This window comes from Zootoca vivipara, chromosome 12, assembly GCF_963506605.1.
Source record: "Zootoca vivipara chromosome 12, rZooViv1.1, whole genome shotgun sequence".
In the NCBI taxonomy this organism is placed as follows: Eukaryota; Metazoa; Chordata; class Lepidosauria; order Squamata; family Lacertidae; genus Zootoca; species Zootoca vivipara.
The window spans coordinates 6,245,408-6,270,879 of NC_083287.1; the positions used below are offsets into that span (position 1 = coordinate 6,245,408).

Genomic DNA, 25,472 nt, shown 5'->3' on the forward strand with positions numbered 1-25,472 from the left:
AATTGTCCTTGCAGCACAAATATACAGTCCCTGTCTGTCTTGAGCACAGATTAATGGCATTGTAAAAATCCGTGTTCTTCTACTGAAAATGCACACATACGAACAAGACAGAGAACAGGGGATTTTGTACAACGTATAAAATCTTTTGGCTAGTTTGATTCCTGATGTTGTGCTATTTTTCCTTCCTTGTGTTGGATAATCTGGCAGTAACTAAGAGGAGAAGGTTTCTTTTGTTGTATAAATGTTGTTGTTTAACCTGCTAGAAGAAAAGCAAGTACGTTAACAGAGAAAGGTTTCCTAAGCCCCGAAAATCAATCCGTTTTCTTCTTTATAAGATGGTGGACTTAAATTGCCTCTTGGCAGATATCCATGTTCCTCCCCATCTTCTGGTCCATTTGATGCATGTGCAGATTAGAAACCCAAACAATTGTTGGGAAACCACTGTGGCAGAGTTGACTAAACAAGATTCACAGGGAGAGACTTTATGTATGAGTTAGTCATGCCCATGGAGTCTTGAACCTCCAGTGTAGCTTGGATACAACCTTTTTGGAATGGCCTTGACTTTAAGTGCTCCCATTAATCAAGGGGTTCCGCCCTAAATGTAGAGTCATAGGGAAGGCATCCCAATACAGTACACTTAGGTAAAGCAAGTCTTTTATTGAGAGTATAATTTCTTCTAGCTACTGATTTAGATACAAACTAAATTAGTTGAAATTAATCCATCGAAATACCGGTAATTGATTACTCATTGATTTCAGTAGGAGCCAAGTGCAACCAGCTTACTTTGGATCCAACTTTGGTAACTTCACACAACAGCACTGTACACATAAATTCTCATGTACAGTAGGAAGCACCTGACGATTGCTGTAAATTCAGTTTTTTCTTTCATGATTTATACACGTCGAAGAGCCTCAATTATGGATGTCTGACATTTGGAATTTTCTTTTCCAGAACCGTAATGAAATTAAAAATGGAGCAATACTTCGATTAACTACATCACCAGTAAGTTACTGATACATTCGCATTCCTTTGATTTTCTTGTTTTCCCCAATACTATATGTTTCCTTTGATTTGATTTTATGTTTTATTCATAGAAAGGGGCCCTTATCAGTGATCCTATACCATTAATTCAGAAGAGGGAAATCACATATTTTTAAAAAAAGTATCTCACAATATATTATTATTATTATTATTATTATTATTATTATTATTATTATTATATTTTATATGTAGAAAGTGGTGGTTTTTTTTTAATGTGGAGGCAATGTGGAGAGTTTCTGATTCTCAGTCAGCTCTCTTGGAAGCAATGCTTAGGCCACAATGACACTCCTCTTCATTCTCTTTCATTTATGTGCTCATCTCAGCACGGCAGTTAGGTTCATAGCATAGCCACCATATTCCCTTGTTCATTGAAATATCACACCAGCATAAGATTCCCATTGCAGTCCTATACATCAATCAGAACCAAGTCCTATTTAGTTCAGTGGGTCTTGCTTCTAGCTGCGTGCGTGTTAGATTGCCGCCTCAAAATATGTCCATAAACGGGATTGACTGACATAATACTGTTGAGCTTTCCCCTGCCTTCATTCTAATACGTCTGAAGACAACATCATTACAAAATTACCACTTGCTTTTTAAACGGTTGGCAGAATTGCAGTTTTGCGAGTCTGCACCATTACACATGCAACTTGTTCATTTGGTTCATTTGCTCTATTTGCAAATTTCATGTAATTATTTATTATACTAGGGTCCCCCTCCTTTCAGAAACCTGCAGGCAAACTCAGTTTCCTAGGTTACAGCAACTACTGGCTGAATTTTCTCATTTTCTTTACTCTTTCTGTTCTTCCTCTGATTCATTCCTCTTTAATACCTCAAAAGCTATCTTCCTCCATTCCCCCCCCCTATAAATTTGTAGGGTTTAAAAAAAAAAAGGCTATTTCATATTTGTACATTCCAGCCCTATACCCCTGTACAGGCACCTGCCTTTGTTTGCACGGGGCTTCCGTTTCCGACTCTTGCACGTGTGCACCCTGTTATGCCTCACCCCTGTTCTGCTCTCAACTGGGTCGGTGTGTCGGTGATCGTGTGTCAATTGGACGAGCCTAAAATTGTCACTGCCTGTAATCACAAACTTCTTGTGGAGAGCTCCATGTGGAGCCTTTGCGTGTGGAGGTCCCCAAACCACCCCCCAAATAACTCACCACATAGACAGGATTTAAGTTTAATGGTTTTTGGCATGAATTTGGCCACAACTTTATTTAATACAAAACATGTGAGTGGTTGCGTAGGCATTGGTTCTCAACTGTCATGTAAGGACAGAAATGGTAATAATAACTTGCCTTGTCAACATGGGGAAATCCTACAGGGAGAGGCGGGGACCCGGGTGCAATGAACTCTCCCCTCTCCCTTCAGGCTCCCAGGGGCCTCAATACGCCGTCCTGGCCCCCTACCTTGGGGTTACGGACACAGCATAGAGCCCCTGTATTCCTGACCGGGATTTCCCCAACCACGCAGGCATAAACTTGGGGCCAACTTAATCAATAAGACCCTTTAATACAACCAAAATAACCAATGCCTAACCGCCAACCTCACAAGTTGTGACTATTTGCTATGCAGTAGGCAAAAAACCAGATGGCACCAGCCAATCAGCCAAATGGAAAAAAATTCCTGCCAGGCCCCTGAATACAGGCGACCCCTGGAGAGGCACAGCAATGTCAACACAGAGGCCTAAAAACAGCGGAGGGAGGGTGGGGATCAGAAACGCAGCCAAAGAGAAAGAGAAGAGAAACCAAGCATTTAGCCATTTATACCCCAGGGGTTGGACTTACCACTTGCAACATGCTATTTTGCCCAACAACAGCCCAGGTCCAATCGGGCGGTGGCCACTCATGCCCCCACCTTTGACCAGGGGCGTAGCCAGGATGAAAATCAGGGGGGCAAGGGGCGGGCCAAGGGGCGGGGGAGGGGCCACAGCGGGGCAAGGAAAGTTCCCTTCTCCCTTGCCAACTTTCTCTCCTCCTGCCCCAGCGATCGCGGAGGGGGAGGAGGGGATCGGAGCAGCCCGATTTCGGGCTGATCCTGGCACCCCCTCGCCCCTGCCGAAGGCCCTGCTTCTAGGAGGGGGCAATTGCCCCCTCCTGCCCCCTGCCTACGCCCATGCCTTTGACTCAGGAGTGGTTTGCTAGCCCCCACCGCAAATCGTGCTCTCTATGATAGAGAACCTGCATTGTCCTTAGTTTAGGGCAGGGGTCAGCAAACTTTTTCAGCTGTGGGCCGGTCCACCACCCCTCAAACCATGTGGGGGCCCCGGACTATATTTTTTTGGGGGAAATGAATGAATTCCTATGCCCCACAAATAACCCAGAGATGCATTTTAAATAAAAGCACACGTTCCACTCATGTAAAAACACCAGGCAGGCCCCACAAATAACCCAGAGATGTATTCTAAATAAAATGACACATTCTACTCATGTAAAAACATCCTGATTCCCGGACCGTCCGCGGGCCGGATTGAGAAGGCGAATGGGCTGCATCTGCCCCACGGGCCTTAGGTTGCCTACCCCTGCTTTAGGGGTTTCTTTGCCTCTTCCACAGAGTTGACCTTGCATGGAAAAGTAGAAAGCTACGCTCCAAAACCTCGTATCTCTTCTACCTCAGCAACATTGCTCACCCCAAATCAATTTATTTTACAACATTAAAATGATTAAGCTGAAGGCCATGGCTTACAGCAAAAAGATTTCTGTTGTAAAAAAAAAAATCAGTGGAGAAAAAAAAATCAATGTAGCATTTTTTTTAAAGAAGCCATTTCAGTGGGTTCTTCAGTTGCGTGGTGAATATGGTATTACAGAAACCCCACAATATTTGGATTTCCCCCACTCTCATCCTACAAAGGGTGTTGAGAAATGAAGCATCACAAACATTGCAACATGCCCATCCAATATATGTGAATTGTTTCTAAATGCCAGGTATCATTTTGCTCCTCCTGACATGTATCATCCAGGCTGTCTGACTTTTCTTTTCTCTCTTTCTCTTTCTCTCTCTCTCTCTTTTTAAAAAAAGAAATTCGCAGTTTTAAAACTGTTCCAAAACTACGAGGGGCGTAGAGGATTTGTTGATGGGTCACAGGTCCTAGCCACTGGCTGCTCATTACAGCTGGCTTTTTCCTGGCTGAACTTGATTGAAAAACCTACAGTAAAAAGCTACATTTTTTTTTTTCAAAACTTGCCCCATGGCAGACAAGATGTGCATGCAATTGAGGGCAGTGACAGAGTGCTATCAAACCTCTCTTTTAAAAGAGACGTTTGATAGATGACATGATGTTCAATCATCACATTTAACTCACAGAAAGAATCCCTCACGTCCTTCCTTGTCTTACATACAAGTACCGGTGCAAATTAGCTGGTTCTTTCAAGTTGCAGGATAACTCAGCCTGCTAAAAGATGTCAAATCCACTTGTTTGGTGAATTGCCAACATATTTCATGCTAACGACCCAACCATTTGGTATTTGGCTCTAATTGTACGAAAAGGAAGTTTAGAAATAAAAGCTGCGGCAGATGTTGACCCACTAAAAATACTATTTTAACCTACTTTATGACCTTGGACAAATCTGTTACTCTGTCCTTCAGTTAATTCCTAATTATTTGGAAACATTTACCACTGAGGTTTCAGTGACTATATTTGTTCAGTGCTTTGGGCATGCAAAACCCAATTGCAGAGGTTTATTATATAAGCCCTAACCAATTTTGCTAATGCCTGAGCAGAAAGGCCAAAAAACTTAAGTACATTTCAACACATAATGTACTTACTTGTTTCCAGTAATCCAGCGCTTTAAGAAAGTGTAAGCTTCTCAGCGAGTGAAATGGAGTTGTTTTGGACAAAATGACAGCATGAAACATTACTTTTCATTGGTTCGTTAAGTGTAAAGTGTGATGAATTAGGCTGTTCATTGTTGCTTGCCTTTTTGGCTACAGGAGATCAGCCATGCGGCAGCAGCCCATATATATAGCAAGGATGTGACTAATTTATCTGCATAACATGACAGGAGATAACACTGTTGTATTTCATTAGCTTCTGTCACAAGACCATATTGGAGGCACGCTGTTAGAGCAGTACCGTTTTCCCTTTTAAATGGATATATTAACCCTCCCCATTTTTTGGTCAGTTTTTGTTTAAATGATATATTAGGGCAAGAGTCACCAATATTTTGGAGGCCCACAGGCACATTTGGGAACTAGAGAAACACTACAACAAAGCACATAAAAAGCCTTAGTTTTTAATGGGTGATATTTTAATGTATTTTAAATTTTTGTTGGAAGCCGCCCAGAGTGGCTGGGGAAACCCAGCCAGATGGGTGGGGTACAAATAAATTATTATTATTATTATTATTATTATTATTATTATTATTATTATTATTATTTAGTTGGTGGCATCTCCCAGATTTTGGAACTCCTTCCTTTGTCCTTCCACTGGCAGGAGAAGACCACCTTATTCCAACAGGTTTTTGGGAAGCTGGCTGCTTTTAATGAAAGGGATAGGGCCATGTTGTTTTTATTGTAATTATTGGCATGGTTTTAATAGATTTTATATATGTATATAGTTTTAATTTTATCAGTATTTAGGATTTTTTGATAGTTTGTTTTTCTCTACTTTTAGTTGTTCTTATTTTATCTGTAAGCCACCTTGAGTCCCGTCAGAGGAGAAGGTGGGGTGTAAACAAACAAACAAACAAACAAACAAACAAACAAACAAACATTAAATGAATTAAAAGTCCAAACTTCCTAACTAGCAAATCAATACACCACACAATTCCATATGAATTCTACCTCAGTTCACTTCTTTTGTTTCTTGAACTTTTTTGTGAGTGATCTGATACACTTCCTTTTTAAAGGTAAAGGTAAAGAGGCCCCTGACCATCAGGTCCAGTCGTGTCCGACTCTGGGGTTGCGGCGCTCATCTCGCTCTATAGGCCGAGAGAGCCAGCGTTTGTCTGCAGACAGCTTCCGGGTCATGTGGCCAGCATGACAAAGCTGCTTCTGGCGAACCAGAGCAGCGCACGGAAACGCTGTTTACCTTCCCCGCCGGAGCGGTCCCTATTTATCTACTTGCACTTTGATGTGCTTTCGAACTGCTAGGTGGGCAGGAGCTGGGACCGAGCAACGGGAGCTCACCCCGTTGCAGGGATTCGAACCGCCGACCTTCTGATCAGCAAGCCCTAGGCTCTGTGGTTTAACCCACAGCGCCACCTGGGTCCCCATACTTCCTTTTTAATTTGGCTTTTAATTGATTTTATCTGTGTGCATTTTAATTTACGACATTGCTTAAGGTTTAAAACAACTTGGCAAATGCAACACAGAGTAATAATTTACGCGAGCAACGTTCACAGTTTCAAACTGGAATGGGGTCCCTCGGCTCGCTCTGCCCCCCAACGCTATGTCGCTGCTCCTATTCCAGTCTTCACACAGTTGTCTTGAAGGGAACCAGTATGCATGAATAAACTGCACCTAAACTGGGACACCCAGTTGTTTGGTGCTCCTAAACAGGAGCATCTGCTTGTGGGTAGCTGTTCTTTTGCAGACAACTGTGTACAACAGGAGGCTGCGTTCGCACCATGATGTGGCACCGGGGTGGGTGGCCTGAGAAGCATCGCCCTGCTCCATCTTGAAACTGGGTGCCCTGTGTGAGAGTAATGCACAAGCAGAGCTGTATCCTTTAATCGACTAAAGATTTCTATGCTAAGATTCATGCTGCTTTGGCCCTGAAAGCTCGCTCACTGTCTTCTTTAAGCTAACAAACTTGTCCGTCTTGCCTTGCTCTCTTAAAAGTGTTGCAGCAGAAAGGACAGCAAAATCCGGCCAAGCCAGAGATACATTTAAGGCATCATAGAGGCCTTTTGAGAAGGGATGTTGTGCCCATTTCCTCCCCCCCTGTCTAATCAGGATAGTATAATTCATTCCAAACATCAGCACCCCTTTGCACTTATCTCATAACAAAAAGTGCTTCCATAAGATGACAATTTTCTTGTAGGGTTAAAAAAAAAAAGTAGGGTTGACTTCTTGGTAACCAGAATTATCACGGCCTAATGAGCTAGTACTCCCTGCAGTCCTGGCATTTATGGACCAGAAATTGCAGAGAGTTCTTTGGAAACTGCTCATAGCACATGTCCTGTAGGTGTCATTTCTAATAACACAATGAGAGAGGGAGGGAGGGAGAATTGGGGAAGAACCACCGTATTCCATATGAGTACATATAAAGCACTATGGCAACAAGTGAAGGCGCCACGCTGAGTAAAGCCTTTTCCCCCATCCATCAGTCGTGATAGCAGGCACTGTCACCTCGGCTAGTTGCCATGTGAGACAACTGACAGCATTTTTGTGAAAAGAAACTATTTGTTTAATCTGTGATCACGATAAATCTGCTCTGTCTTTATTGAGGCTTGCTACACTAAAGTTAGGGGTGTATGAGATCCCACTGCCTGCAGATGTCTGCGGAGTGTTTCAAATTTCAAAACAGTGTTTGTTCGTTTCCCCCCCCATTTGCATCCCATGTTTCTATAAAAGTACTCAAGGTGGCATGCAGTAAATAAATTAAAACAAGACACAGTAATAAAAGCACAGTGCAACCATCTTAAAATGCTACGATTAAAAAAGAGAGGCAGTTTCAGCATAAAACAGTTTAAAGACCATAGTCTACAAAAAGTGGCTGAAATAATGCCCTCTCTGCTCACCATATAAAGCCCAGCAGTGAAGGAGGCAGGTGGACTTTCCTTTGAAGGTGTCCTAGATCAGAGGTTGCCACAAATGAAAAGCCATGTTTCGTAGCTACATGCCATATTTTTGATGGTGTGGGGAGCCAAAGCAGGACTGGACATGATGATGAGTGAAAGTGCTCCAGGAAGGCTTATTTGGGGGAAGGGGATTCTTAAGGTATTTTGGCCCCAGGTATCTTTATGGCTTTAAAGATCAAAAGCAGCACCTTGAGTTGGTACCAGAAACGATTTGGCAACCAGTGCAGCTGGTACAAGATCTTTCAAATTTGATCCGATCGATGGAACTCTGGCCAGAAGTCTTGCAGCTGCGTTAGAAAGTTGGAGCCTCCGAACTCTTCTCAAGGGCAGCCCAGGCACATGGAGCTCATTATAGTATTCTAATGTGTAGGGGACTGAAGCATGAAATAACGGATGAAGAGTCTGATATCTTCCTTCCAAATAATTCACAGTTGGCGTATAAGATAGTGATGGTAGGAACTTCAGCATCCTGAAGCATTTCCAAATCAAGGAATATTCTGGGAATCATAGTAGCATGATACGAAAGTTTAAGTTGGAAGCATAGTTGCTATTCATTTGGTGCTTTTTACTAAGTGCTCAAAGTGCTTTGCACACATCCCTTACAACTGCATTGTAAGGTAGGTGATGGCTGGATCCGAGATCCAGTGCAGGCTCCTTCTGGCGGGTGGGAGGGAGAGCCAGTTATTGCAGATAGCTTCCTTCCCCCTGCAGTCCCCTTGACAGTCCCAGGGGGCACAAAGGTTTGGGGGGGATGAAGAATTGGCAAAAGCTACTTTCCCCATGAACATCCCCGCAGTGGAAGCTTAGTTAGAAGCCAAGGCATTCATTCCACAGTATTAGCTTTAAGGTAGTTAATGAGGCAAAAGAAAAAGTATTTTTATCAAGGAGTGACCATGTAGGAAAACAGGGCTGTTGTTTTTAATACGTAGTGGCATTTAAATTAATGTTAATAATAACTGCTTTGAAAAGGGCTTCTGTGCCCACATACAATGTTTTTTTTCTAAAGCATAACTTTGTTCTTGGAGAAATAGGAAATAGATTGTTACCAGATTGTTTAGGGAAGCTTTTAATCTTTAAGAAATTAGTGTATTTTAATATTTCTGTTGAAAGCCGCCCAGAGTGGCTAGGGAAACCCAGCCAGATGGGTGGGGTATAAATAAATTATTATTATTATTATTATTATTATTATTATTATTATTATAGCTTCCCTCTCTCTCGTTCTCCACTGCATGGTCTTAGGCAGCTCACTAGTTTATAACAAAAAGGCTTAAAAAGAGATGCCACTGCGAAGTTGCTGAGCTGGAATTCATTTACAGATCCGACACTATCTGACTTCTGCTCAGTCTGGGTTGGGAGGAAGAGCTCAGCTAGAAAATAATTTTCCATTGTCAAGTGTTCGTGCGCATTATTAATTTTGCTTTGCCAGTTCATAGCGATCACACCCACTCTGATTGAATTGTTCATCCTTTTCCGTGGACCTTGTTTACGCTGAACTCGGCACAGTCATGCGCCACACCTATCCCTTGCATTGATGGACTTTCTGGCCTCAGTTTGTCATAACATCCCCAACTCTCCTGCCTGTACCTTTGTACCCTATATAATAAAATGTAAGAAGGTCACCACAGGGTCCTCATCGGAGGATATGCAGTGCCTCAACCTTTATTTGCATGAAGTCAGGGCAGGGTAGGGAAGGAAAAGTGATTGAGGCTGCAGACAAGGGAGTTAGAAGGGAGTGAAACCAAGAGGGGAAAGTTTAAAACAAGGGCAGAAGTTTGAGAGAAGCAGGGATGGACAGATCCTTAGAGGGGGGAAGTGGTCATTTTAAACAACAGCAGAGATTTGAATAAAGCAAGAATCTGGATACACTGCGGGGGAAAGTGATTATTTTAAACAATGGTAATGACTTTAGTAGAGTAAGTAGGGACTGACACTGAGTGGGGGAGAGAGGCAATTTTTAATAAGGTTTGAATACAGTGAGAAGGCAGTTTGGAAAGGCTACGTTGTGTTATCTTTTTGGTGTTAGCTTTAGTGTGTACCTATCTCTTATTTTTTTATATAAATAATTTTTATTGCATATTTTCCAACTTAAAACATCCATCATAGCCTCATAACACATTTTTTTATCTTACATAGAGCACACAAATAAAAAAAACATTGCTTAAAAAAAGCAACACAAGAAACAAGAGACAAAAGAAAAAAGGGAAAAAAAGATAATTTCAATCTTATCTAAGCATTCTTCTTCCATCATCGACTTCCCCGTCCCTCCCTTCCCGAGTCCATTTTAGTCCCAACTTCAGCAATCTTCTCCATTTAGCAAATTCCTCTATTATTACTATCTTAATCATCACGTAATCAACTAATTTTTATATCCTATAAAATTCCCTTAAGAAATTATTCTACCTATAGAAACCCCTTAGCCTGTAAATTCCCTAAAAATATTCCCATTTTTTACATCTAATAACCTCAATCTTTATCTCTTACACATAATTTTTTTTATTGTTTACCCCCCTCCCTCCCCTGATTGGCAATCCCCTGTAAACCCTGACCAGCTCCTTGTGACAATCCATTTTCAAACCATTTAATCCATCCCTTATTAATAAATCTGTGTATCATTCACCCCACACTATCTCTTACCCACTCTAAAACAACCCACACTCTCCCCCTCTCCTTCAGTTGTTCCCATCTCTGTCCCCAATTTCTTTTTCCATCTTTCTTCTTCTTGCCCCCCAAAGCCCAGTCTTGTTTAAATCTTTTATCTTTGCCTGATTGTCCTTGACCAGAATCTGGTCTCCCTCTCCCACTGAGAGACCAGGATCCTGAGTCTTTTCTTGAGCTGGAGCCTGCTGAATAAAACCAGTTTCCTTTGCAGCTTCTCTCACAAGTTGCTCAGGATTCAACTTATTTCTCCTTTGTTAAAACTATTTTTAAAAGAAAAACCACCAGTGTTTCTCTGCTCTTACATTACTCTGCTGTTGTTTAAATTAGCCCCTTCTTTTTCCTTTAAGCATTTCTCCCTTCTCGCTGTACTCAAACCTCTCCCTTTCCCATTCCTTAGCTGCCCCCTGTGAAAAAGATAAAGGATGCAGAGCCCCCCAATTTCCCATAGTACAGTGGTACCTCTACTTACGAATAACTCTACTTACAAATGTTTCTACTTACGAACGGAGCTCCGTCCGCCATCTTGGATGCGGTTTAGATAGGATTTTTTCTACTTACGAATTTTTAGATAGGGTTGCTTCTACTATGAATTTTTTCTCCCAATGCATTCCTATGGGATTCGACTTACAATTTTTTTCTACTTACAAATGTGCGTTTGGAACGCATTAAATTCGTAAGTAGAGGTACCACTGTACCTTCACGCAATGTATATCACTCTTGGCACCATGCCCTCTTCAGGTTCAGTGTAGCGATTGAGAACATGAATCTTCCTCAACCGACCACCAAATAGGAAAGAGGATGAAGCATGGAAAAATGGGAGCGATCTGTCTGCAAGAGAGAGTTGAAAAAAGTAAGGAGGGTGGAAAGGAAAAGGAAGTGAAGGTGAAAATATGATGATATTCAAACTTAACTAATGTTTTTTCTTCGGGATTCTTCATTTATTAGTAACACTTGAAATTAAGGTCTGTTTCCCCCCTCTCTCCCCCCCTCCATTTATTCAATGTTCTGTCTTTGGTGAGGCCCAAACCTCTCTTCAGCTCCACGAGAGGATCCAGTCTTCTAGCATGGATGCCAAGTTGGAAGCACTGAAAGACCTCGCTAGTTATTCACGTGATATAACGTTTGCCCAAGAATTTATCAATCTCGACGGCATTTCGCTCCTGACGCAGATGGTGGAAAGTGGCACCGAGTGAGTATTTTAACACACACACACTTTCTTACTTGTTGCTTGGTTTAATCCCTTTGCTTGGATTAAAATTCTATTCGCTGTTCATTTCAAAGCAAGTCATGTTAGAAGCCACCATTTCTGCTCTTGTTCCTTGGAAAGGAGTGCGTGTTTCATGAGAGGCGAGTTAGAGAGAAGTAGTTCTCTGAAGGAGGAATGTTTGTATGTGTTACCTGCCACAAGAAGTTCTGAGACCTATTCATCGCCTGATGCCCGTTCTTAAATAGTTACTGCATGATGTTTTAAAAGTATAGACAATTTGGGGAATGTTAGAAAACCCTTGGAAATCCTGCAAGCTTTATAGTAAAAATGTATGGTTGGGTAGCGGAGGGTGGTGGAGAATATGCAGGCACAATTCTGTGATTCTACAAACTTCCAGCAGCTAAACCATGCTTCTTGCCCGAATAACAGTTGGAGTCACAATGCAGTCTTGCACCCAAAAGTTTTGCTTTTACTAGGTGTAGGACTAGGGATGATGTGCCTTCCGGTAAGATCCAGCCCTTGTGCTTGCTTGCATGATTTACACATGTGGATCCTGACTGAAAAAGGCAAACACAGAGCTGTGAGCTAGGCAGCGGTTCAGTGAGGAACCTCTACTTAAAGCAGATAATTCCACTTTCTTTGGAGCAGTTCAGTATCTTAGTCAGTCTGATTTAGAGATGCAGCAGAATTACCTGCCCCTGGAAGAGTCTGATTTGAAGCAAGGAAGGTCAGAGCACCAAATCACTTAGAGAGGAAATGTGTCGACTCCTTTGTGGATAGATGTACACATTGTTAAACCTCAGTCTTTTCAATGAGCCCGATTGTGGGAGGGATACCCACCTTGCGAGAATGAAAGACCACATTTAGTATTGCGTCAAATTTAAAAAGTTGTGGCTATATAAATAGCGTAGCATTCCAGAGTGTCTTAACGAAATCTGAATGTGTGCTTCGTCACTGTTGAAAAGACAGGTTTAAAAATGCATTTTTGACATTGATTTCAACTGAGCATTGTCAGCTTCAGTCGCTTGTTGTAAGAGAAAGGAAGGAGAGTTTCTCTTCCAGAGTCATTATATGCACTTGCTATCTCCTTTATGTGAAAGTCTCACTGTGGTTTCCATGTGCCCAGTGCAAATGGCAAGACCCGCGTCAGTAGCAGTAATTCATGGGGGTGTGTGTTTGTGTGTGTTTGTGCATGCACATGTCTTAACACACACAAAGCATGTGTTACCGAACAGCCATTTACTGTAGCTGCTGTAATAAATGTGCATGTGAGACCCATCCCACTTGTGTTGGAATCCCATGGAAAGGGAGCAGACTCCCTCCTAGGAGGGCCAACACAGATCTGGAAAGGTTCGCAGAGACTAGCTGATTTGCAGCTTCCTGCCTTTAGGGATGGGAAACGGCGGTCCCCCAGATGTTATTGGACCCCAGCACTCATCAGCCCCAGCCAGTATGGCCAGTGGTCAGGGGTGATGGGAGCTGTGGTCCAACATTTGGTGGTTAGGGGGGGGGGCTACAGGTTCCCAGCAGCTCTTCCATGTGTGGAGTTACAGAACTACCTTCTTCCTGCTGTTACGAGAATTCCCCTCCCCACTTATGTAGGTCACAATACCCTTGGTAGCAGACAAGGGAGAAGTGTGCTGCACCTTCAGTTTGGAGATGCATGTGCCTCTTCTTCATGTGTTTGAAGGAAATTGTTCATGAACTTGAATGAAATGACTTGCACCAAGAGCGTTTCAGATAAATAATTCCTTGTCCCGCAGCTTGTTTTAATTCTGCTAAGGACATTGCTGCAGTGGTTGTAAGGCTAAATAACAGGAGTCTGTCTGTCTGTCTGTCTGTCTGTCTGTCTGTCTGTCTGTCTCTCTCTCTCTCTCTCTCTCTCTCTGTGTCTGTGTGTGTACTGTATATGGAGCCATCATTATTGTGTTTTATGTGGTACAGTGGTGCCTCACTTAACAAATGCCCTGCTTAACGAAATTTCCGCTTAACGAAAGGATTTTTCGAGCGGAGCTTGCCTCGCTAGACGAATGCGTTTTACGGAAAATTCGTCTAGCGAATAGCGGTTTCCCATAGGAATGCATTGAAATTCAATTAATGCGTTCCTATGGGCAAAAAAAAAAATTTCAAAAAAATTTCAATGCATTCCTATGGGATTCGCTAGACGAATTTCTTCGCTATAAGAATAGACCCGTGGAACAAATTAATTTCGCCTAGCGTACTCTTTCCTTTCATGCAGGCCCTAGTTTCTGCATCCCCCTCTCCCCTGTCTGCCACTGCCTTGACCCCCTGCGGCCCTCTTCCAATTCAAAACTTGCCAGAATATCCCAAGTTTGGGGAAATGGCAATCTTGCAGCCCCTGCACATTGTCACGGTGTTCTCTGCTTCCGCAGATTTAGCTGGGGGTTTCCTTGGGGGCAGATTTAGGTTCTTCCTTACAAAAACAGGTCCAGCCGAGCCCTGAGCCACAGACAATCATTCTCTGTTCCCCCTAAGACATCCTAACTGAACTTGAAAGCAAAGGGGCCTTCTTGATCTATGACCAGAGGCTTTGCCAAATAAGCCACAAAGGAGTTGGTCTCGTCAGAGCTGGCAAAATTTGTCTCAGCTGGAAGTGGCTCCTGGCAGATAGCAAGGGGAGCACATTCAGCAAGTATGAAGCCTTTTGTGGCTTGAGGAATTCCAAAAGGAGCTGCTGTCCTTCTGGTAGAGAGCCAGCAGTGTAATTCCGAGTCCCTTCGAGGACAAACAGTGAGCATATTGTGGTAGGCAAATGTCTAAGCAAGTATCCTTTCACTGTTATTCTATAACATTATATTGCCACCCTGTTTCAGATTTTCTTCTTCTGTTAAAATTAATATGAACAAAAGTATGTGGCTCATTTGGACTCTTTGAGTTACACAGAGTCCTTTAAAAGGCATTCCATTTTCTCACAGACCACTATGAGTTATTGGGATCCTTCTGGCCCACTAATTTTAGACCATCATTGTTCAGCGCATTATTGTTCATATAACCCCCAAAAGGCAAATATTGTGACTTCAGCCTTCAGAAATAACATCATGCAGAATCGAGTCATGCCCAGCCTGGTTAACCTCACAGCAGCTTCGCTGACAAGCAAGATCATTTGAATTCCCTTTGTTTCCCTATATGTTATGTTTAGGAAGTTCCAGGGGGAACCATCAAATTAGAGCACCAATTCCTTCCCCTTCCGACTTGATGTAACAGGAGAAATGTATTAAAATCACAGATTTGGATACCTGTATTTTAGCTAGAGCGAAAATTTGAAGAGCAACCAAGGGTTAAATTGGTTTCATTGCACAATCTTGTAATTTCTGCCACATATAAGTATTTTGAAAGGGGCACCATTACCTGCAAAAGGTTATGCCTCAAATGCCAAGGATTATTATTATTATTATTTGCAGATGATGAAAAGAGCCACCAAACTCCTGTTCACATATGTGATGCTTTTGACTCAACACTTTATGTTCTGTTTGAAATTTACACCTCAGGTGCTCTGATTCAGGGTATAGCTGGCCCCAAACCTGTCCTTCACAACCAGTATATCGCACAACTCCCATTAGTTGCCATAGGGCCTATCCTGAAGGTGTTAATAAGAGGATTATGTCCATAGATTCCATCTTGAGGGGATGGGCATTTAAAAACTCCCTACTGTATTAATATATGGCTTGAATTGAGCAAAACAGTTGTACACGCAATGCTTATACAAATTGTGTGTCTGTTCTGTGCAGCCTGCTTATTTCAGTGGTTGGTATGACTAACTTTCATAACTAGTGCTCAAGTTCTGTAAATAAGCTCACAAAAGTTCCTAGCCTGAATAAGGTTTTAGTAGTGTTTCCTGTTCCTGTGGTTACCAGGCTAGTGCTTTCCGTGCAAGTGAAACATTCACCTTTTTAAACACACTTGTACATTGTCACATTTATAGTGATTTGTAGTGGTTAGCAATGGAGCTTCTTGATATTTTTGAATTAGGTCAGACAATGCCGTGGGATTTGGTGCAAACATTGTGAAGCACAAGAAGTCAGGTGGCCACGGAAAGCAATTCTTTGCTGCCACAGGCAGAGTTCTTAGGAGTAGCAGAAGCTGGCGAAGTACCAGATTTGTGTATAAGCTAAACAAGCTATAGCTTAGGGAGCCACTCTCTTGGGGGGGGGGGTGCGCAAAAAAATTAAAGAAAAGAAAACAATGTACATTTCCAAAATATAAGATAAAAACAAATAAAATAAAACCTACATACAACAACAGTTACATCCCATGATGTAAGTCAGGCATCCCCAAACTTCGGCCCTCCAGATGTTTTGGCCTACAACTCCCATGATCCCTAGCTAACAGGACCAGTGGTCAGGGGTGATGGGAATTGTAGTCCAAAACATCTGGAGGGCTGAAGTTTGAGGATGCCTGATGTAAGTAATGGGCCCTGCCTGCTAGCCTGTTTCCAAAAATATCACTAATTTGCTCATTTCTATATATAGGGTGCCTACATTCTGCATGGACTGGTTGCAAATTACCATATAGCATATACAGTATTCAACACAAAAAACAGCGGCAATTTGTTGTTGACAAAGGACAGCTGGATATGTAAAGGACCCATTACCTTCAGTAGCTTAGGGCATCATCAAACCTAAATCCGGCCCTGAGCTGGACCCATAGTGTGCTAACTGGACAGTGGTGAATTGTAGAGTTTTAAATGCTCATAGAGCATGTGTTTGTGGGGGACTTGAGGGCTGTATGTACACAGATATACCAGTATATATATATAACATTATAAAGAAAAGCTATAAAGAACTCCCAAGGCAGTCTGCCATTGACTGTGGATTCTGCTCCACAGCACCACCTGGTGTCACATTTCATAACACATTCTAAATGTTATAAATTGGCCTGTGTAGCCAAGTCCATCATATTATGGTTATGATTCTGTGGGGTTTTTTGGGGGGGGGAGTGGCCAGTTGTAGGATTACACCCCACCTTTTCCCTAAGGCTGCTCACACAAACATTTGTCCTTTTATATCCTAAAAATCAATCAGTCAATCATAATTTATTTCAGCTTTAAGCTCATATACACATGAAAATAGGCACGACGAGACATAATTGCTTTACAAACAATAAAAATGAATATAGAGCTAAAAATATAATAATTACAGATAATATAAAATTAGGAAAAACAATATAGTAAGAGCTTTATATCCTAAAAAGAGAGAGGGGGCAAAACAGAACTTTCTACAATTAAAAAAATGTTTTTATTTATCTGAACAGTATACACTTTACTAGCATACAAGAATAAAGAAGTAAAGGAAAACAGAACAGTTTAAATTAAACAAATTCACACACAAAAGTATAAATTTGGGTCATTTCATTCATATTATTGTGAAAAGATTACTGTTATTGGTGTGGTGGGAACATATTTTTTTTAAGATTTGTTTTATTTGTAAATATCATGATACAGTCTTCAAGGTCTTATGATAACTCTCCCTTAAAAGTTACTAAGAATTACAAACAGTAGCTTATTTCATAGTAGATGAAAACCAGTCTTTTTTTGCTTTTCATCTAGTAGTATACCTCAGTTTTTGAATTAATTTTTCAGCAATAGCTATGGCCCAGATTCGACTATACCATAAATCCCTTTAAATATTTCCTTGTGATCACCATCCTGGCAGCTAGCAATAACTGTGTAATTGTTGCTAGCTGCCAGGATGGTTATCGCAAGAATTGCCCCAAATAGCCTTCATTTTGGCCATCCTATGCTCTCGGGACATGGGTGGTGCTATGGGTTAAACCACTGAGCCTAGGGCTTGCCAATCAGAAGGTCGACAATTCGAATCTCCGCGACAGGGTGAGCTCCCATTGTTCGGTCCCTGCTCCTGCCCACCTAGCAGTTCGAAAGCACATCAAAGTGCAAGTAGATAAATAGGTACCCCTACAGCGGGAAGGTAAACGGCATTTCCGTGTGCTGCTCTGGTTCGCCAGAAGTGGCTTTGTCATGCTGGCCATATGACCTGGAAGCTGTACGCTGGCTCCCTCGGCCAATAATGCGAGATGAGCGCGCAACCCCAGAGTCGGTCACGACTGGACCTAATGGTCAGGGGTCCCTTTACCCTTTTCCTATGCCCCCAGGAGCGTTGGTATCAGTTATTGTTTTTTTGATGATTCATTGATTGATTTCTAGGGGCACCGTCCCTAAATATTCCATTGGTGCTTCTCCAAAACACCAAATTGTCCATTGGAAGCTGATAACAGACTCCTTGGCGGTTGTGATGGAGACAACTGCTACTTGAGCCAGCAAACTCCCAGGTCTGGTACCTGGCTGGAGGGTGGAGCTCAGAGGTCCATGACTCCAGCAGCTATTTTGTTTCTTACGGCTGATGTCTGGGCCCGCATGACCCTTCAGCTTGCTTCTTCTTCAAGTTTGAGAGACAGATAAAAAGGATTGTATGCCCCCAGAAACTTCCGGCCTTTGGCCAATAGGGCATGTCATACTGCTGCCTCCTGTGTTGGTGAGGTCCTGATATACAGGCAACGTTCTTAAGCGTTCCTTAGAATAATAAGCAATCTCTCTCCCTCTGCCACCCTCCCCTTCTCTGTGAGATTTTGTTGTTGAATTAAAAGGTATATTGGGTTGCTTTGCATTATTTTCTTCCGAAGAGCATTAAAGCGTGTTATTGCCATTTCAAGTCTGCTTCAGTTGAATTATCTCCAACTATAGTTCCTCTGGTGGTGTTCAAATGGCCTTGTAAAACTCAAATGCGGATTAGCAGGAAAATGTCTTAACAATGTTTCTCCTTATCTGAAAGTTTTTAAATTTTTGCAGACGATATCAGAAATTGCAGAAGATAATGAAGCCCTGGTAAGAATCTGATTGGCTCATGACCCTGCAAACTTTCTCCTCTTTGCATGATTAAATTCCAGGCCTTCCTGCTGATTTTATTTATTTGAATACCTGTGCATATTTTGATCAAGCAAATCTGCTTCTTTTTCCTGCTCTTTAATGCCACATGCCACTGATTTATTATGGAGCTTTCAGTTACTTATTTTTATTTTTATTTTATTTTTGCAATGCTTGTGGAATGTATGCTTTGTTTTCCTATACCTCCTGTAGCTATTTGCTGGTGCTATCTCCTTTTGGCTTTTCTTTTTTGCTTTGAGCTACCAACCCTCTTACATGAATATCCTATGTTCCTTCCTGTTAAATCTGGGAAGCTGATGGGTTATTAATAAACTTGAGAGTCACAGTCATTTTAACTTCTAGCACCAGGTAAAATGGTTTTGGAACAATAGATAAATTGCAGTGTCATATATTTTCTGAATAAGCATGCTTTTGATTAGCCGTATGCTGACTCAAATTTATCTTAAACCTACTGATAGTACAGGAGTTCAGTTCAAGGGGAAAAGGTTTCACTTCCAACCAGCTAACTTATTTCTGAATGCTGAGGTAGTAATGGTAATAGCTTAGTTTCTGGGGGAAATAAGGACCAGATAAAAGCATTCGAATCTCAAGGGACATAATTTGTTCTAGCCCCTGCTGGTGCATGATTCTTATTCATGCTGGTTCTTGACATTTCTCAGTTTTGTGAGCATGAAAGCTTCTGAGTTTGCTGGTGGCTACAGTTGAGTTTCCTGTGTCTTATTCTCCCTTTTCAAGACTGGTCTACAGTAGGCCTGAAGAAGTTTTGGCATAACATTTCTTGTTCCTAAGTTTGTATATGCAGTGCCAATGCATCGCCAATGACTACACCGGGTTTCCTAAATTTAGAGTAATTCTATGAAAGTGCCATTTCTCTGAATAAAAGGAAAGACTTCTGTGTTCTGCTAAAGTAGGACTTTCATACTGAGTAAGTGTATATTCTGGGGATTCTTGCATGCTAACTATTTTCATATGAGCAGTTTTCTGCAAATGCCTCTCCTAAGTGGAAGAAATTGGTATCTGTTTGAAGTTACACTAGAATAACTCCTAGATGTGATACTAGAACTTGCTACATGCACCATTAAATTAAGCGTGGCGCTCTGTTGGCTGCTGCCGTTGCCATTAGACACACTAGCTCAAATGTGTAAGATCAGGATGTAATGCTGTTACAAACAATGCTAGAAATTGTTCTTTTAAAAAACGGTGTTGTCATGCGCTAATAGGCTTTGTAGCAAGGTTAGCCTGGAGGGAATCTTGGGCTGAGCGGTGGGTTCAGAAGGCACTCAGGGTGCCATTGTCTAAGCTACACTAGCTCCTTCATCTGATTAACTGCTCTGATGAGGAAGGTAAAGGGGCACAGGAAAGAATCGGAAACAAAGTAAATATCCAGGAAAAGTGGAGACAGGAAGTCAAATAGGTAGCAGCCCAAGGGAAGGAAGAGGCCTATGCCAGGGTTGGAAGAGTGAATGGTCAAGAGGAGAAATCCTGTGGGAAGGATGTGCTTGGAGACAGAATGGCCAGAGAAAATGGGTGCTTGTGACCATGTAGTGCAGTGCAAAGGATAGTCACATGTTGCTTTGAAATAGTTTGCACTCCAAAGCATTGGGCTCATAAGCTCCCCCTCTCTTTTCCCATGTGACTGGCGCTTATTTCATTTCCTAGAATTCTTGGTTTGTCCTTGCATATGAACCAAAGAATATAGTTTAAAACAGGCATCCCCAAACTGCGGCCCTCCAGATGTTTTGGCCTACAACTCCCATGATCCCTAGCTAACAAGACCAGTGGTCAGGGATGATGGGAATTGTAGTCCAAAACATCTGGAGGGCCGAAGTTTGGGGATGCCTGGTTTAAAACTAACTGGTCAGTCTCAAAACAAGACAGCTTTAAAGAACGCTCCCTGGTTTGTACATAACAACAAGTCAGGAATCGTGGGAAATGGACCCATGGAAATGGGTGGAGTCCTCCTCTCAACTGCTTAAGGAAGAGCACTTAACACATAGTGAATTAAATTAATGGGCCCTAAAGCATCAACAGGGACGCGGCGGGGGGGCACTGTGGTCTAAACCACTGAGCCTAGGGCTTGCCAATCGGAAGGTCAGCAGTTTGAATCCCCATGACGGGGTGAGCTCCCGTTGCTCAGTCCCTGCTCCTGCCAACCTAGCAGTTCAAAAGCACGAAGTGCAAGTAGATAAATAGGTACCGCTCCAGCGGGAAGGTAAACGGCGTTTCCGTGCGCTGCTCTGGTTTTGCCAGAAGCGGCTTAGTCATGCCACCCACATGACCCAGAAAAACTCTGCGGACAAACGCCGGCTCCCTCGGCCTGTAAAGCGAGGTGAGCGCTGCAAACCCAGAGTCGTGCACGACTGGACTTAACTGTCAGGGGTCCTTTACCTTTACCGTTAAAGCATCAACACTTGCACTGAATGGTACATCTGACTACTGAAAGATGAACTTCATGTGACAGTGGATCGTAAGCTCTGTGTTGATTGCACAGCGCAAATCGGAACCAGGCTCCAGTTTCTAATTCTTCTGCACATGGATGGCATGCTTGGGAAACTCCAAGAATTAACCTCACACTGAAGCAGAGAACAAGAAGTCACATGAACTGCTGAGTCCTGCAGAGCCGCTTGGTTGGCATTATCATGCAGCAGTCCCTGAAACTGATTTGAACAATTTTAGATGAACTTGGTAGTAAGATAGAAATGATTTTAGCTTTCCATTCTGATCTGGTGAGCTGCCCTTTGGCCACAGCTTTTCAAATAACATTGTTGTGCTCTAGTTTTTCCGTGCTCACATATGATGTAGCAATTGCAACACGCACAATACGTCCAGGTAGGAAATTGCAGGTATTCCACCACACGTGACTAATTCGGACTTTTCTGTCTTCCTGTATGCTCATGCTCGGAGAATCGCCTGAAGAAGGCACGTCATACCATTCTGCTGTTGACGCTAAGCAGGTTTGGCTTTGTAAGCAGCCTGGATTTCAGACTGCCTGGGAACTATATATAAGCTCCTCTGAGCCGGCAGCTAGATATGTGCAATGCATGCCTGGGAAACATGCCTTCAGTGGAGGCAGTGTGTGTTTGGCATGTATATACATTTCCTGCACAAAATGGGAAATCGTTTTCATTTTTCAATGTCTCCTTTGGAAGGAGCTGTGGTTCAGTGGCAGAGCACGTGCCTGGCTTGCAGAAGGTCCCATGGCCCTCTGCTTAAAAGGACCACTGTATAGCAGGTGATAGGAAAAACCTTTGCTTCCTGAGACCCCGGAGAGCTGCTGCCAGTCAGAGTAGCTAACACTGGGCTAGATGGACAAATAGTCTAACTTGGTAAAAGGCAGCTGGCTAGCCATAAGGCTCTGTGTAGGAAATACTATCTAAGTTGTACTGTGGTTTTAGTTGTTTCTCTTGCTTGCTGAGGTATTTTAATAGTTTTATTGTTGTGTATTTTATGACTTCATTTAGAATCGTAGAATCATAGAGTTGGAAGAGACCACAAGGGCCATCCAGTCCAACCCCCTGCCAAGCAGGAAACACCATCAAAGCATTCTTGACATATGCCTGTCAAGCCTCTGCTTAAAGACCTCCAAAGAAGGAGACTCCACCACACTCCTTGGCAGCAAATTCCACTGCCGAACAGCTCTTACTGTCAGGAAGTTCTTCCTAATGTTTAGGTGGAATCTTCTTTCTTGTAGTTTGAATCCATTGCTCCGTGTCCGCTTCTCTGGAGCAGCAGAAAACAACCTTTCTCCCTCCTCTATATGACATCCTTTTATATATTTGAACATGGCTATCATATCACCCCTTAACCTTCTCTTCTCCAGGCTAAACATTTAAACTGTTGTGCCCTGCCGAAAGGTAGGCTATAGATATTTTTTAATAAATAGGAATAGATATGTGAAGCAAATGAAAGAGAATCGAGCTCACAAAACACACACACATATATACATCACTTCCAAGTTGTTGTATGCCAGAAGCAGAATAGATTTAATGTACTTTTCAAGAAGTCCTTTGTATGTTAGATCTCCGAGGAAGACTACAGTAATTCATGGTCAAAGCCGTTCTCACCTGTGGCTACCAAAAACGTCTTGTAAGCTTGAAAGGTGCACATTTAATTGCTTATATTTCTGATAACTTCAACCCAACATGGCATTTTAAAAAGCCATATGTGAAGCTACCCTGCGTCTCTCTTTGGTCTTGTGGTGACAAGCACCGTTAACCGGGAATAAGCCGAGCCTAGAGACGGCTTCTGCTTTGCCAGCAGTGGCTAGTTTTCTCTCCGCTTCCAAGCTTGTTCCCCTGTGGCCTTCCCCTGCAGTACTAACCTCACAACTGTGGCCTTAACTTAACATTTCCACTCTGGGCACTTGTTTGTACAAAGCAGATGCCAAAGGAATGTCACTGACTCGAGACGGTTCTGGGCTGCAGTGTGCAAGAGAAGTTCATCGTTCCAGCTGCAGTCCCCAAGTGCCACAGATGCGGCTGCAGCAAGGAGCCTCCATGAATCCCTCACTCTTTCGGCAGAAACAGGGAGAGGAAAGCAGCCTTTCTTTCCTTGCCCCACAAACATCTCATTGTGCTGTGCCATTTGGATTCATATTTAATAATGAGCTAAGTTTGCAGCATTTGCCTGCCTGTTAACGAGGACAGGGTGTGGTTCATACGACACTGGGTTTTGTTTTAATCATGTGCACATTTATTTAAGTTGGATTTGAATATATGCCATATAAATTGGATTGTGGCGTATTCACTTAGATGTAAGTCCCACTGCGTAAAATTGGGTTTATTCCCAGGTCAATATGCACAGGATTGCAGCATCGATACTTGAATCTTCTCTTCCGAAGTCTTAACTTTGGCCTGGAATAATTCTGTCTCTTCGGTATTTTGAGTGTTTTTTTCTGCACTTGCCTTCCCGGGAAGATTTTCTGGTACTGTGATGACACCTTGTGGGGAAAGCATTTAATTTTATAATGGAACATGTAGAAACCACAAGTGAAGCTAGATGTGATGATGGTTATCTGTCTTTGACACACAACTAATATCAGATTTCGTAATATCAGAGAGGGCAATTTTCAGGTCAGAGAAAGAAACCGTAGGGGAACGGTTTTCACACAGACCTCACCGATGCACACTGCCCTGATCCAAAGCATACCCTTACCATCACTTCGTTGGGGGATCTATTTAAAAACATGTTTGGAGATTTGGTTGCCTGTCCCTCACTTCCCATGTAGTTTGATGCTCTTTTTAAAGGTTCCACTCATTGTGCCCCTCAGTGGATATAAGCAGCCAGTTGTTTTTTTCTCCCTCCTTTGTATATGCTTAAAAAATACACCCTGATCCAGTTAAGACCAAGTGCATCACTAGAACAGCTTTCATTGAGTTGCCATTGCTAATAGCCATCGAATCCTTTTTAAAGCCATTTAAGCCCATGGTCATCACCATATATTGTGGTCAGAGATTTCATGTATTAAGTGTGGCATGAAGCAGTACTTTCCTCCTCTTTCTCATTCCTTTTTTCACCTGGTTCCATCCCTTACATAGGACTCCTTTGGATGTGCAATGGTAATAGATGACCCAAGCGGCCCTTCGTGGTATTTCCTGTGCAAAGCTTCTCTCAGAATTGGCATCTCTCCCCGCATCGCTTCCTTTGTTCATGGCTAAGTTCAGACATGGTCCCAATCCAGGAGGGGAATTGGAGCATACTTGGGGGGGGGGGGCGAGAGAGAAGCATGTGCACCAGGAAATATTACATGACCTAACTCTTTCCAGTGGACTTCAGAACAAAATTTTGGAAGGTGTCATATTTGCTGCTGCATGAGAGGAAGAGCAAATGCATTCATTTCTCTCTCTCTCTCTCTCTCTCTCTCTCTCTCTCTCTCTCTCTCTCTCTCTCTCTCTCTCTCTCTCTGTGTGTGTGTGTGTGTGTGTGTGTGTGTGTGTGTGTGTGTGTGTGTGTGTGTGTACACACACACACACACACACACAGTTGTGGTGGTGAGCTGCATGCTATACTAGCTCCCTTGTATATTTATCTCAGGCATCCCCACACTGCGGCCTCTCCAGATGTTTTGGCCTACAACTCCCATGATCCCTAGCTAACAGGACCAGTGGTCGGGGAAGATGGGAATTGTAGTCCAAAACATCTGGAGGGCCGAAGTCTGGGGATGCCTGATTTATCTGGTGTAACGTGAGTCCGTTGCATGTGCATAGTAAATGCAGTATGTTTAGCAGTTCTCAGTATTGCAGAATGCCTTCATTTCTTCCACTAGGTGTCATTGTACAACAGGCAGTTGCGTGAGCTGGCTGTGCTCTCACACCATGGTCAGACTCAGTGTGCTACTGAATACCAGTTGCTAAAAGCCACAGGGTAGGATAATGCTCTTGTGCTCAGGCCCTGCTCACAGATTTCCCACAAGCATCTGGTTAGCTGCTGTGAGACCAGGACGCTGGACTCGATGGGCCATTGGTCCGATCCAGCAGGCTCTCCTTACATTCTTGTTATGATGTCCTCTGGCGTTTCAAAAGCAGATAAGGTTCGTGCCAGGTTTGATTCTGTGCAAACTGACACCGTAAAGTCCACCACTGAATTTGTTTGGTTGCTAAGGAACTGGAATTTGCTCATCACTGGAAATTCCAGCCAAGATGATGACATAAATCAAGGTTGCCATGGAGACAACTGTTCTGTACTGATCCTGTGGTGGAGCCCACGGAGCAAGGAAAGTGGGCAACTTCGCTCTGACAAGTGTTGGAAGTGAAATGAGGCCTTTCAAGCCTCTTACTCCAGGGCAGCTGACCTAAGCTCTGTCCCTCTGGGGAGAACTAGATTCTCTTTAAAGCATCTGCCCTCTGGCCAGAAAATGGGCAGTTCTCCCGCGCTTCATAGTCTGTGCCGTTGGAGTGGCAAGGTG

General features: G+C 42.8%; 1 protein-coding gene across 5 annotated transcripts in view; it reads left to right on the plus strand.

The window, feature by feature from the left end:
- Positions 1 to 25,472, plus strand: part of ELMO1 (engulfment and cell motility 1) — a 318,071-nt gene that overhangs the window by 106,982 nt on the left and 185,617 nt on the right. For all 5 annotated transcript variants that reach the window (XM_035129257.2, XM_035129260.2, XM_035129258.2 and 2 more), the window contains exons 5-7: positions 952 to 1,002; positions 11,462 to 11,631; positions 18,473 to 18,508. In XM_035129257.2, coding sequence (XP_034985148.1) covers positions 952 to 1,002; positions 11,462 to 11,631; positions 18,473 to 18,508 — 257 coding nt within the window. The remainder of the gene's footprint in view (positions 1 to 951; positions 1,003 to 11,461; positions 11,632 to 18,472; positions 18,509 to 25,472) is intronic.